General features: G+C 41.8%; 1 protein-coding gene across 1 annotated transcript in view; it reads left to right on the forward strand.

The window, feature by feature from the left end:
* The window catches only part of UBE2Q2 (ubiquitin conjugating enzyme E2 Q2), a 72,452-nt gene that overhangs the window by 12,927 nt on the left and 44,491 nt on the right, over nt 1–15,034 (forward strand). Inside the window, exons 3-5 of the mRNA XM_019503836.1 lie at nt 1,695–1,799; nt 4,478–4,534; nt 8,401–8,541. Coding sequence (XP_019359381.1) covers nt 1,695–1,799; nt 4,478–4,534; nt 8,401–8,541 — 303 coding nt within the window. The remainder of the gene's footprint in view (nt 1–1,694; nt 1,800–4,477; nt 4,535–8,400; nt 8,542–15,034) is intronic.

Here is a 15,034-nt window from a genome sequence, read left to right on the forward strand (position 1 = left end):
TCCCGGATGCCCCACCCACTCCCCTTGGGCAGCACCTGCCATTGCCCCCTCCCTCACCACAGGGGGTGTTTATCTGTACCCCCATGTTCCTTCTCTCCCCATTTCCCTTCTGACTTACCAGCTGGAGGGAGGTCTCTATGCTGCCAGCTCTGCTCCGTGCTTTATTAGCCATATTATCAGCTGATCCAATATCGGACCATGTATTGGTGCACCTCTAGAGTTCAGACTTTTTAGGATTCTTTACCTGGCATCAGTTAGAGCAAGAAACAAATATTTTATAGCATTGGAAAGCCTGGATATTCGGCTACAGTGAGATTAAAGTGAGTAATTGTAAGGGTTGGGGCCTGTAAAATTGTTCCTAGAATTACTTTTATTTAAAGTCTGTGCATACAGAATTAAGTGTTGTTATTATTAAGAATTATAATTTTCATATAATATAAACGCCAAAAAAACATGGATTCTTTGCATCTGCCATGAAAGAATGATAGCAAGTGCTACACTCTTGGTGAGACAGAAAGCTTATAGAATGCATTCTTAAGGAAATATTCTTTAAAGGGAAACTGGGTTTTCTGACATAAGTGCCTCTATTGCAGAAAGACCAGTGTAAAAAAACTTACACCTTTGTATACTGAATTCTAAAAATGGCAAGAGACAAACTCCTGATACCTGACAGAAGGGGCATCATCTGTAAACTCTCTCATCTCCAGCCCCTGCGAGCATCATCTAAGGGTCTGTAGTACATAGTCCTGGCTGATTAATTTTGCAAACAGTCTTCAATCAGTGCCTCCTGAAGCAAATTGTACTTTGTCAGGGCCTGGAGAAAGGTAGGAAGCGCTTGGATTTAAAAAGAACTCCAACACTAAGTGAGTGTCTGAAGATTGCTCAGGAATCTGGAAAGTTAATAATTATGAAAATGAGTTTGTGTGTAAATCAAGTGTCCAGGGAGCAAAATAAATGTCACTATTTTCTGCATTCATCAGTAAAAATGTGTGGATACTATGACCAAGTGAAATCCCTTGCATATAAATTGGAAGATTCTGTGACCTATGGTACACACACAACTCTTGGATTCCAGTAGTTCCAATAATTCTGTCTTGGAATACGTCTGAACCCAACAGAAGGACGTGTTTTAAAGAGACTACACTTTGTGTGCTAGGGCTACCTACTCATGTTGGCTAGGAGGAGGTGAAGCTGGGATTCTGTAGGTCCAGGGTATTAGAGAAATAAGCTGCTGTCTTTTTTTTAAAAAATACATAAGCCCCCCAAGAGAAGAAGTTGGTGGGTACATATTGTGTTTTGAGAGGCACAATTGATGCCACTTCTCCTTGGGGTAATGTTACTTCAAATTGTGCCCTGATGCCTCCGATGTGAATTGGTCCTTAGGCTACAATCTCTGACCTCTTTTTTTTTCATCCCCCTTCATTCCACCTCCACCCTCACTGACTCCCTTTTTAAAACTGACCCTTTTTATTACCTGCCATCTTGCTGGTTTTCCAAGTGAGGGATTTGTATGATCACCATAGAAAATAAGTACCTTGAAACTTAATCACTGAAATTTGTAATTCTGTGGACTTAGTACTGTATTTAAATGTTAGAGCTTGGCTGAAATTTGAGTGCATTTCTGTGCAGCATACTGGAAATATTACTACAAGTTTCAAATAATTATTTGGGTTGTTTTGTTCTTTTTTTAATAGCTGCTTCAACAGCTGAAGCGATTGATATGTGACCTGTGCAGATTATACAACCTTCCTCAGCATCCAGATGTTGAGATGTTAGATCAGCCATTACCAACAGGACAGGTAAAGTCAAAAGATCCAAACTTCTATGTACAGAAACCTAAACCCTGCTCTCTAATATTGACAAAGTAGGGTATGTAAAGAAAGGAAGAAAAAATCTTTTAAGCAGTCACTCCTTGGGCATAGATCATAGTTGCTTTCATACGAAACCTAGATGTCTTGGTCCTCCTTGTAGATTTTGTTGTAAAATATATCTTTTCTGTAATATAACAGAATATTTTAGCTCTTTCACAGGCAAACTTATCTTTCTATTGAAGAGGTAGAAGTTAAACTGCATATAATAATTTCCATGAGCTACTATCTGCCTGCTTTGAGGTGGGATATGGGGAAAGGCCCATCCTTTTGTTCGCTGTGAAACCTACTGATAACCTGTCCAATTCCTTTTGTGCAGTTGAGAAAAGTTACTCTAAACTCTTTTTGAGGCATGTTGCCAGTGACCTTCCTGTTCTCCCACCATTGTTGGGGTCTTTCGTTGAGTCTGCCCCGTCCTATCCATCTGGCCTTCTTCCCAGTCTTTCTGTCCAGCGTGGTCTCTTTTTTTTTTTTTTTTACATTGTCTCATGTGAAGGCAAATATTTCCTGGATCCAGTCTGCTTTGAGCACTACTTTGGTTCCCTTGCTTCCTAAATTCCTGCTTTCTCACTGCTGGGTTATGTCAACATTACCTAGTTTTTTGTCATCCAGTCCAACAACATCTCTGAATTTCCTTTTTCCCTTGTCATTTGGTGCTCTTTTTTGCATCCATAGCCTCCCTTGGGTCCTGGTCTTAACCTATACTCTGGACTCGTATGATATGCCACTTCTGCTGCTTCCTGTATTTTTAGCCCCAAATATGCTTAGCTTCTGCTTCCATGCACTGAACATTTTGGAGAAAAGCTAGGGATCCTGAAATTCAGCCAACATAAGCTTTTGTTTACCATCTAGGTCAGGGGCAGGCAATTTATTTCAGGTGGAGGGCCACTTACTGAGTTTTGGCAAGCCATTGAGGGCCACATAACAGGCAGCCAGGGGCTGATAAATGTTAATTTTCTAAATTTTTTAGTGGCCCCACGAGCCAAAGAGAATGACTTGGCGAGCTACATCCGGCCCACAGACCACATTTTGCCCTCCCCTGATCTAGGTCCCCAAAAAACTGCTACTTCATCCTTGAATCTGTTACTTCATTTTATTGTTCTTTGTTTCCTCTCCCTGACTTTTTTTTTTTTTTTTTTTTCCCTCCCCCTGTTTTTTTTTTTTTTTTTGTTCTGGATCTCTGTCTGAATCTAATATGACTTTCTCCTTTTGTGTTGGAGCAGAGCAGTTACTAGTGCAAGGCTTGGTATCACTCTTGTCCATGCTTCTTTATGCATATTCGTTACCTGAAGGCATTTGTCTCTTAGTTTGTCATAAACATGCTCTTCTGCATTAATGCTAGCCTCAATTCCACTTTGTATCCCCATCTGTCTTTCCATGCTGCTTTGTTCCTGGAGTTCCTCACTTAAACATGTCCATCAAGCCAACTCCTGTGGCTCCTTAACCTTTTTTCCAAAATTTGCTTTTCCTCACAAGTGGAGCAGAGGTAAACAATACACAGGAAAATGTCAAGCTAAGGAGTATGCATGGTTTACTGAGGAACTGAATGATTCTGCTGCCAACTTCATCCTTCCCCTCCATTTCCCTTAGCAGTGTCATGTGAAATCAAGACTACACACCTCTCTGGGCAGGGAATGTCTCTGTACTTGGTTGTGAGGTGCCTAGCATGCTTTTGAGCTCTTGAAAAATTAACAATTGCAAAGGGTCACTAAGCATTCTGGTTAATTTAAACACTTTATCTTGTGTTGTTCGTATAGTGTCTGGCACAGCTGGCATGCCCTACTTTTTCTTTGCAGTAGGTTCTGAGAGTACTTTACTTGTACATGGTGAGATGATGCACTTTTCTAAAAACTCCTGTGAAGCAGAGGTGTAATGTGTGGTAATGACTGACTGTTTAGCTTTGCTCTCAAGCCCAGTTATAATTGTTTATGTCTTCACCCAGCTACCTGCAAAAAAACAAACAAACCAACTCCACTTTGGAATGGACTTGTCAGTAGCTCCTCTGCACAAGGGAATACATATATTGAAGATTCCTGATTACATCATTGTAGTGGCTTGTTACTTGAAACTTCTGATAATCTCTGGAAATTGCAAAAAAAAAGTTGATATGTCATTAAATAATGCAGACTAAAATACTTACGCATCAATTGTTAGATATTAATATTGCAAATCTAGAACTATTATAAAAATAAACTGTTTTTGATTCATTCATTAACAGAGACCATACATGGACTCCGAATGTTCAATACGGTGATCTATTTTGGATGTTGGATGACATCAATTATCTAATTTTAGTAATTCGCCACAGTTGTTACTATTTTCTGAATAGGATATCCTTGTTATCAGCTCTTGTTTAAGGTTCCACTTAACATTTTTGCTGTTATGCTAGTATGCCACTAAGAACAGCATTTGGTCTGGGCTTTGCAAAACAAAATATCTTCATTTCTCCCTGGGAACAGGGTAAACAAAAGTGGTTCCTTTATCTTTTAGGCTAAACTGAATGTTAGCAAACATGAACTGCACACTTATTGTATTCCTTTTGGTCAGCAACACAGCTCCTTTGCAGTAAAGCAAAAAATGACATACACAAACCTAATTTTGTATTCCAGAATGGAACAACAGAAGAAGTAACATCAGAGGAGGAGGAAGAGGAAGATATGGGTGAAGTATGTGTATATACACACATGAAAACTTGTTAGATTGCTAGTCTTCTACCAGATTCACATTATGTTGGAAAATCTGCATGGTCCTTGCCTTGGCTGCTAATATAAGCAAGATACCCATGTGCCTTATCAGAAAATTTCACAACAACACTATAGAGTATTGACCCCAACAGTGTTAAACTTTACCTTTTGGGTTCTCAAGTACCTTTTCATCTGCTACAATGTGACTTTAATTTCTCCTCCTCATTTGTTTTCAGAGTATCCTGCTGGAAACGAGGTGCTTGAATGTTAAAATGTAGACATCTGTTCACGGTTTATTCAAACAGTATATTAAATGTTAGGCCAGATCAACAGGCAAGCACTGTAAACTCCTGTTTACAATAGCCTATAAACTGACTTTGTTTAAAAGTTGAAACAGAGGCTTTAGTAAAGTAGCTTGCTACTATTTTTTAATAAGGCAGCAGGACTAATTTTTAACTATAATACATTGAAGAAGATGAAAAGAAACGTGAAATAGCAGACGCGCTAAACTTTAAGTGGGTAGTATGATTGTCTAGCAACATGGTGCTCCATTTTAATGAGCTGCTTGTAATATCCAAACCCCCACTTAATTATTTCCACAATGTTTTAGAATGTCTTAGAAAAATGCCTACTTTGTTAAAACAAGTATAAATTATTAGATGAGGACTGCTTGGAGTTGGACACTTCTTTTTTTTTTAATTAAAAGAGTACTGAACCAGGGTAAAGAACTTTCTCTTTGAATAGAGAATACATGTTTTCCCACAAAGAAGCCAGATACTGTACTTCATGGACTAGAATAACTGTAAAAGAACATCCTGTAGACAGACTGAGTGAAGTTTTCTTGTTGTTTTTCAAGCAGCCCAACGCACTTTCCCTACAAGCCATTCTGGACAAAAAGGTTGTCTTGAACATGTAAGCTATAAGGCAGGCCCAGACTGCAGGACTTAAAGTTCTGTGGGTGGCAGCAGAGTGCATCAGAACATTTTTGGGATCCGTTCAAGAACTTCCTGAGATGGATAGAACCAGTACAATCTGCTATAGTAGGCAAAAGCACTCAAGACTGTATGACCAGACCTGAAACAATCAATGTATAGGGGATGCATTTATTGAACAGGTTCATTTAATTAGTAAATTGTAAAGGTATAGGGCACCAAACATGATTGATCATGAAGAGCACACGTAAGACAGAAAAAACAAAAATTTTGCGCAGTAAAGTTGGCAAAATATGGTGGCCTGCTTGTAATTATAATGATCATTAATCAGCATACTATAAGATGCAATGATATGGGCTTGATATAAGTGCTTGTAATATATGAAAAGAGTAGAAAAGCAATCCACTGTAGACTTTGTGTTTTACCCTGCACTATCCTTGCTGTTGGCTTATAGTATGAATAAAGGCTATGTTAAGATTTATACTAGGGCTGACAGACTATTAATACCAATTTAATTGTGAGATTTAAAAAAGTCATGATTAATTTTTTAATTGCACAGTTTTTTAAATAGCATCCCCACACCCAGCATCCTGGAGCCCATGCACCCTGTGGCTCCTTCCCACCACCACCACTAGCTCCAGCCCCAACCCCAGCCTGCCCTGCACCCACTCTGGACTCCAGCATGCCAGAGCAGACCAGTTGGAATCTGCGTGCACAGCCCCAACGCTAGCTCACCCCACAGCTGGTCCAGACTCATCCACCCATGCTGAGCAGCAGCAACTGCTGGGCAGAAGCTGCTGCTTAGCACAGGAGGAAAGTAGCTCCTCCACCCTCACTGCTGCTGGGCCCTTCTTGCTGCAGCTGCCTGGAACCCATGCTCAGGCTGCCCTGCAGCCTCTCTGCACTGCTACGGTTAACCTGCTGAGTGGTCTGGAGACAGCAGTAACAGTGGCAGAGGTGCTGCAGGGCAGCCTGAGCACAGGCAGCCAGCTGCAGCAAGAAGGGCCCAGCAGCGAGGCTGGAGGATAGACATGACTGTTTTTCCCCTGCACCAAGCAGCAGCTTCTGCCCAGCCACTGCTGGCTCTATTTTGTCCACCCTGGTCAAAACTGGCTCAATTTAAAGCTTGTTTAAAAAATTAATGCATTAATTTGTTTTTGTGTTAATCGCATCCATTAACTGTGATTAATTGACAGCCCTAGTTTATACTATAGTTTCTCACACCGAATTGGGTATGTGTCGAGCAGGGAAGCTAATTTTCTGCCCAGGATGGAAGCATCCTCCTTTAATTCATGCCCCCCACAGTGCAGCAACTGTTGCATAACAATCATCTCTCCTTTTTAATGGTCTTGTTGTTCCACTTATCAAGCTAACCTTTTGCTAGGGCAGTTTCACAATCTGCTGGCTGCTGCTGGTATCTCCTCCTATTTCATAGCCTTTGACACTTTTAAAAATTTTTTTTAAATATTAGATTGACCCATGGAAACCAGTCTTTAGTAGCAGCTAGGGTTTCAGGTAGTTAATCAGGAAAGGGAGAGTGAATCAGCTGAAGATTAGGCTCTGTCCTGACTCTAGCCATAGTCTGCCTTTTAAAAAAAAACAAGGGCCATATAATATTCCAGGGTGTGTTGTATGCAACAAAATATAGCATGCATTGAATAGTTGCTGCCTGCCTATTTGAACTGCATTGCAGTAAGACCTAGCAGGTTCTTGGAGGCAACAACAGAACCTGAGGAGAACAGGGAAGTATGTCACCATGTGCATATCAGCACCAGAAGTAATCCTCTTCAGACTAGTTAAAATATAACAAATGGGAACTAATTATAATACCTGCTGTATCACTACTTATTGTATTGTTTTTGGTGTTTCTTTGTCTGAAAAATCCTTGCAGAAGTTTGCACAAAGATGCACCAAACAGACATTTCTAAACCTTCCTTAGCTTTAGCAGTGCATCTCTGCTCACAGTTTAGTCTGGTCTTTCATGGCAGCCCTAAGGAGTCCAAAGTATATGACATTCTCTCTACTTTAGCATGGAGGGCAGTGTCAGGGAAACAAAAAAGCATCCCATTACTGACTAGACAGAATAAATTTAGCAAGGACTCTAGAGCAAATACCTCCTTTTAGAAAATAATGAACTCTTGCTAGTTTGGGTACTTGTAATGGGGACCATACATTAAGTCTGAATCACCTTTTAAAAAGTACTTTTTAGCTTCATGTTGCACCTCTAAGATTGTATTGCCCCCTTTTTAGAGGCATGTTTTTAACTAACTCATCAAATATAGTCTGGAATTAAAAATTAAGCCCTTGTCTCCTGAACTATAGTCCAGCATTCTCAACTCAGACCATACCTCATCTGTCCTCTAAAAGTGCCTGAATAACAAACGGTACTTCTGGCACCTTCTACCAAAATAGTCGCATATTGCATAACATGGCACTTGTCTTTTCCAGATTTGTTAATCCATATGCAGTACTGGCTAATAATGTAGTACTCTTAGCTTTCTACTGTAGTGGTGAGGATTTGCATTTAGAACTTGGAAATACAAAGTCTCTCCTGATAACTCACTACAAAATACACTAGGTACCTATTTCTATGTACTTAGGTAGAGTAGTCCACCGCAGTTACCAGCCACCTGCCCTCACTCCACAAAAGTTACCTCCTTGCTATGGTTTCTGTTAACAAAAGCATGAGATGAATCTAGATCTTCTCTACAGTCAGAGAAAGGTAAATACATTTTATGGAGTAAGTGAACAAAGTCCAGGCAGAATACAAATAACATTAAAATATCGCTATCTCAGTCTGCACAGGACACCACCACCTGTGTTCCCAAGCTGTATAATGAAGAGTAGTGTCTTGTACTAACTGGAATTTACGATTCGTGTTTTTTTTTTTTTTGTCAATTGTTTTCCATCTTGTAGGACATTGAAGACCTAGATCACTATGATATGAAGGAGGAAGAGCCAGTTGATGGAAAGAAATCTGAGGATGAAGGCATTGAAAAAGAGAACCTGGCAATTTTAGAAAAAATCAGAAAGAATCAAAGGCAAGACCACCTAAATGTAAGTATATCTGAGTATTAGATTTTAATTTATGTGCAGCACTTGCTTATGCTTTGTCTACCGAATACAATCTTCTACTGCTTATGTAAAACATTATGACTGATTTCTACCATTTTTGGGCCAAGTAGCTTCAGGCCCTGAAACTTGCTCTGATACTCCATTTAGCTGGTTTAGTGAAACGTCTTCTAAAACTCCAAAGTTAATTGATCACTTGATGCAACTTTTCGAAAACCCTTGGCTCTAAATGAGTTTTGCTGGAAGGCTGCATCCCAAAGAAGTGCCATGACTACTTCAAAGTGCTCTGTGGCATGTCTCTTTCAGTTGAGTTAAAATATGCCAGTTTAAATTTTAATTTCTTTGGTCAAGGTGGATTAAAGAATTCTTGGATTTCAGCTTTAAAAATGACTGACTGGAGAAAAGGGTGAGAGAAACTTTTTCACCCAGATCCATTTTTCACACTGCTTAGAGCTGTTACTAATTGCTAGTGCTATCAAGCCATCTCCTTAGCTGGTTTTCCTTTCTAAGTGTTCCCCTACTTGCCTTCTGTGTTATCGGGGGGCTGTCTTCACTGCAAAATGAACATAAAGCAAGTTGTGATTATAAGCTGTTTCTCTGGGAGAGACTGATTAACCAGACACAGGCAAAAGTTATCTCTAAAGGAATCAACCCTTATATTGCAAACCCTGGAGCTCATGCTTTTAAGGGGATTTTCCACACTTGTATACTCGCAGCTTATGCCAAAGAAGATGGTGTATGGCTTGTTTGTGCACCTCTTGATAAACTTTTTTTTTTAAACGTAGTAACAACACTGGCTTTCAGCACAGAAGCAGGATGTAGACTGCAAAATCCCTCCTTTCCTGTGCATTTCAGGTTTTATAATTTCAGGGTTGTCCCTTCCACAAGCAGTGGCAACAAGGAGGCAGTTGCTCTCTACCATACCATCCTTTGGTAACTACAGAAAATACAGCAAGAAAAGTTGCTTAGATTTTTGTGATTTCTGCATTCTCTCCAGGGATGTAATCTCCACAGAGTCAGTGGTACTCATTGCCAAATAAGGTTCCACCACCCACAGAATTTCTGTGGGAGGAAATGGGGCCTTTTTTAAATCTTTCACAAGAGCCTCTCATTTAAAATTTTGCATACACTTTTCTGGTCAAGTGTCTTGTTTTGGTTTTTGGATTTTGTTGGGTGTTTTGTTGTGGGATTTTTTTCCCCTCAAATCCCTATATTGAAGAGACTAAAAATAAAAACTCTTTAAAACCTTTTCTGCCAACCAAAACTACTTCTAAAATAATGGAAACAAAATCAGAGGGATTGTAGCTTGCTTGCTTTAAACAAGGTAAGTTTTGTAACCTGTTTTCATTTTAATGCTCATACAGGGTTCATGAATGCTCCATAAAGCATCATGCCTGTGCTTTTCGTCATGATTATTGGTCAACAAATCCTTAATTTTCATCTGAACCTTAGGATCTGGTGTAGTTTCTCCTCCTGTTCACTGCCATCACAGTTCAAACTGAGTGGAGTAGAGGAGCACTTAATGAAAAGACAGAATCATAGAAAATTAGGGTTGGAAGGGACCTGAGGGGGTCTAGTCCAACCCCCTACTCAAAGCAGGTCTGTCCTCAACTATATCATCCCAGCCAAGGCTTTGTGTACCTGGGTCTTTAAAAACCTCCAAAGATGGAGGTTCCACCACCTTTCTGAGCTACCCTCCTAGTAAGAGAGGTGTTGTGTTTTTTTTCCTAATATCCAACCTAAACTTACCTTGCTGCAACTTGAGGCCATTGTTCCTGGTTCTGTCATCTGCCACTACTGAGAACAGTCTAACTCCATCCTCCTTTTGTAACAACCCTTCAGGTAGTTGAAGACTGTTGTTAAATCACCTGTCACACTCTTCTCTCCAGACTGATTAAGCCCAATTCTCTCAGCCTCTCCTCAAGTCATGTGCCCCAGCCCCCAAACCATTGTCATTGCCTTCCACTGGACTCTCTCCAATTTGTCCACATACTTTCTGTAGTGGGGAGCCCAAAACTGAACACAGTACTGCAGATGTGGCCTCACCAGTGCTGAGCAGAGGGGAATAATCACTTCCCTTGACCCTTTTGGCAACACACCTAGCAATGCAGCCCAGTACGCCATTAACCTTTTGGCAACACAGGAACACTGCTGGCTCATATTCAGCTTATTGCCTGCTGTACCTTCCAGGTCCCTTGCAGAGCTTGGCCCCAAGCCTGTACTGGTGCATGGGATTGATTCATCTAGGATAATTTTCTATCCCTTCTCTATGCAGATTTTCCCAGGTCAGACTATAAAAATCTTTGTTTCACATACCCTGTGTACCTCTAGATATCTGGTGACCTGCATTATTCAGGAACTGATTCAGAGTGACCTGGATAACTGACACACAAAGAAAAGTATGGAAAATATTATTAAAAAATAAAAGCTTGACTTTTAAGCTTGGCAGATTTATTCCAAAATGTGATTGTTTGAAGAGGATTGAAGGGAACAATGTAGTCCTTCCCTTCCATTGTTATATCTGTTCTAGACTCTGACTTCACGTAAACAAAAGTACAGAATATCATACAGTTTTGAATATTATCTTTAACTTCCTCTCTAGGGGTATTGGGGTTTTTTTTGTTTTTTGGGGGGGGGGTCCCTTTACAAATAGGCCATGGCCAAAATTGTTTTTGGGACCAAAAGCAGTCATCAAACTGAACGGCACTAGTGCTCCTAGGACTCAGCCATTCAGATACGACTCTTAGTTGTGCATACTCTTAAAGGTGTCGTTACGTAGAGCTTGTGGCAGATGCTACTTAAAACTTAAGACTTGCATAATGTAAAAAAACCCTTTTGCACAGAAGCTGGAGGTCATGGTGCAGTCATTCAAACTCTTCTTTTGAAATTAAATGTAGCTGAAAATAGGTCATGTTTAGTATTAAGTTTAACTGATGTTCTTTTGCTTGTAAAATATTTTTAAAAGCTGCTCATTTTCTTTCCCTACAGACTTGTTCTCTTCCAGTTGGCAGACATTGGGTTCCCTTTTCTTCTCCCTCTGTCTGTAGTGGAACTGAAATGAACATTGCTGGTTTGTTTGACAACAGCAGATTCAACTTACATAATAACAGTTCCTCATGCCAAGATGCTCTTGTTGATGCCAGTGCATAAACAAGGTCAGCTGAGTACAGGGAATTGTGTATTCTGCTGCTGCTGAGGAACCACAGTCCTTTTGTGGGTCATGAGATATAGTAGCCGCTGTCCTAGATAAATATCTTCTCAAAGGCCTCATCCTTTGGACTTGAGAACTGAAAGCTATAGCTGCACTGCTGATCCAAAAGAGAATGTGTTAATCAAGATGCTAGTGACACGCTCTATCCTTGTATACATACCCACCAGGAGGTGTAACTATAGCAAAATATTGTTCCCACCTCAAATGCTAGGGAATATGTTCTACAAGCCCAACTTTGGCTATAAACTCATTGAGAATGTACTTAGTGCTTTGAGCCACAAATGCAGTTCTTAAGTGTCCAACTTGATTTCATTTTTACACAAACTATTGTTCTTCAGTATATTTCCCATCTTCTACAGAGAATGGCAAAACAAGCAAAGCTGAACAGAAGTGGAGTGGAAGACATTTTAATTGTTAACGTTTAAACGATAAAAAAGGGAATAGGGAAGTGGCAGGCAGTAACTATATAGTGTCTGTTCACAAATAAAATGCTTCCAAATTTGTAATGTGATTGAGAAACATGAAGTAGCAGGAAACTCTTCAATGAGCTGAAACACAAAAAGTGGCTTACAATTAGTAGAAACTATGAATGAACAACTAGGGAGGAGTATAAGGGTATACTCAGGCATGCAGAGATTAAATCAGGAAGGCCAGAGTACAGTTGGAGTTGATTATCAAGGGTCATGAAGGATAACAAGAAGAGTTTCTACAAGTATGTCAGCACCAAGAGGAAGATCAGGGAAAGTGTGGGTCCTTTATTAAATGGGGGAGGCAACCTAGTGACCAGTGATGCATAAAAGGCTGAAATACTCAATGCACCTCAGTCTTCACAGGCAAGGTCAGATCCTAGACTACTGCACCGTTTGAGGAGTAGCTGAACTGCCCTCAGTAGTGAAAGAACAGGTTAGGGACTATGTAAAAAAGCTAGATGTGTACAAATCCATGGGGCCAGACACTGTGTATCCAAGGCTTCTGGGAGAGTTACCAAGGTGATTGCAGAGCTGCTGGCCATCATCTTTGAAAACTCATGGTGATCAGAAGAAAGAGGTCCCGGACTATTGGAAAAGGGCAAACATAGTGCCCGTCTTTAAGAAATGAAAGGAGGAGGATCCAGGGAACTACAGACCAGTTGGCCTCACCTTGGCCCCTGGGAAAATCATGGAGCAGGTCCTCAAGGAATCCATTTTTAAACGATTGGAGAAGGTGGATAGGAACAGTAAGCATGGACTCACCAAGGGCAAGTCATGCCTGACCAACCTGACTGCTGTTTATGATGAGATGACTGGCTTTGTGGATACAGGGAGCCCAGTGGACATGATGTACCTTTACTTTTAGCAAGACTTTTGATATGATCTCTCTCAACATTCTTACAAACAAGCTAAGGAAGTATGGATTAAATAAAAGGACCATAAGGTGGATAGAAAGCTGGCTGGATCATCGGGCTCAGGGGGTAGTAGTCAACAGCTTGATATCTAGTTGGAAGCCTATTTTGAGTGAAGTGCCCAAAGGTCAGTCCTGGGGCTGGTTTTGTTCAATGTCTTTATCAACAACCTGGAAGGTGGGGTGGAGTGCACCCTCAACAAGCTTGCACATGACGACACCAAGCTGGAAGGAGTAGTAGATGCACTGGAACGTAGGGCTAGGATTCAGAATGACCCAGAAAATTGGAGGATTGAACCAAAAGATATCCTATGAGGTTCAACAAGTACAAGCACAAAGTCCTGCATTTAGGATGGAACAAATCCCATGCACTGGTACAGGCTGGGGGCTGGACTAGCTGGGCAGCAGCTCTGCAGAAAAGGACCTGGGGTTACCATGGGTGACTGGTGCCACCTTAGTCAGGTGTCTCTTCTCCCGCTGCAGCCAATCTCACCAACGGGGGGGCGGGGGGGTACGGCAAAACTTACCAACTGGTGAGTGATGGTCGCACTCCCCAGCTGGTGCTCACAGGGGGCACACCAGTGCTCCTGTCTGTCCCCCACCCATCGCCTAAGCGGGGAGCACAGTTGGTCAGGGAGTGTACACGCACCCCCTATGGATTGCCACTGGGAGGTTACAATAAACAACAAACAATATGAATCAACAGTGGTGCCCTTGTTGCAAAAAAGGCTAATGGCATACTGGGTTGCATTAGTAGGAGCATTGCTAGTATATCGAGGAAAGTGCTTATTTCCCTCTCTTCAGCACTGGTGAGGCCACGTGGAGTGCTGAGGTGGGGAAGTCCTGATCAGTAGGGAGGTGAAAACCATGGTTTTAAATATGCCACCATTTTTGGCTCCCTCTAGTGATTTGTGGAGGGGTCCCAGTGGACCTGCCACTTGTTGCTGACCAAATAGGAGGCAAAAACTGCAGCATATTTAAAGCTGTGGTTTTCACCTCCTGGTCATAAAGAATGAGCAGCAAGTGGGGGCCCAGTGAGGCCCCTCTGCCAATCTGCAATGGGGGCAAGTGAGGGAAACTGCAAGATTAAAGGAGCCACCACCCAGTGAACTTCCTGTGCAAATTCCAATGATCACTACTTATGAGGAGAGGCTGAGAGAACTGAGGCTTATTTAGTCTGAAGAAGAGAAGACTGAGGGGACAGTTAATAGCAGCCTTCAACTACCTGAAGGGCGGCTCCAAAGAGGATGGAGCCTAGGCTGTTCTCAGTGGTGGCAGATGACAGAACAGGGAGCAGTGGTCTCAAGTTGCAGCAAGGGAAGTTTAGGTGAGAAGTTAGTTTCTCTTAGTAACCTTTTTTACTAGGAGGGTAGTAAAGCACTGGCACAGGTTACGCAGAGAGGTTGTGGAATCTCCATCTTTGGAGCTTTTTAAGACCTGGCTAGACAACCTTGGCTGGGATGATCCTGCTTTGAGCAGGGAGTTGAACTAAATGACTTCCTGAGGACCCTTCTAACCCTAATCTCCTATGATTCTACGACCGCTTTAGCAAGAACTTTCTGACTGATGTCCTTGTCATAGGTGGAGAGAAGAAACATTTAGGGGGACTGAGCATGCGTGCACATGCCACCCCCACCAGCAGTTAAGTCTGTGGGGGATGGGGCAGGACAATGGAAAAAGGGCCATGGTGGGGGGGGGAGTGCCTATTGAGGCCCTAGCAGTGAGGGAGCGAGGCAGAGGCAGGGGCTGGGAGGAATGGGGCCCTGGGAGGGCCGGGTGGTGGAAAAATTGGAGCCCAGGTGGCTTCTCCAGGGGCACAGGAGGCTCCGGTTGCAGTGCACACCCTGGCAGAGGCCTGGGGGACACGTGCCCCACCCTCTCCCCCCC

Source organism: Gavialis gangeticus, unplaced genomic scaffold, assembly GCF_001723915.1.
Source record: "Gavialis gangeticus isolate Ggan-Ray unplaced genomic scaffold, GavGan_comp1, whole genome shotgun sequence".
NCBI lineage: Eukaryota > Metazoa > Chordata > Crocodylia > Gavialidae > Gavialis > Gavialis gangeticus.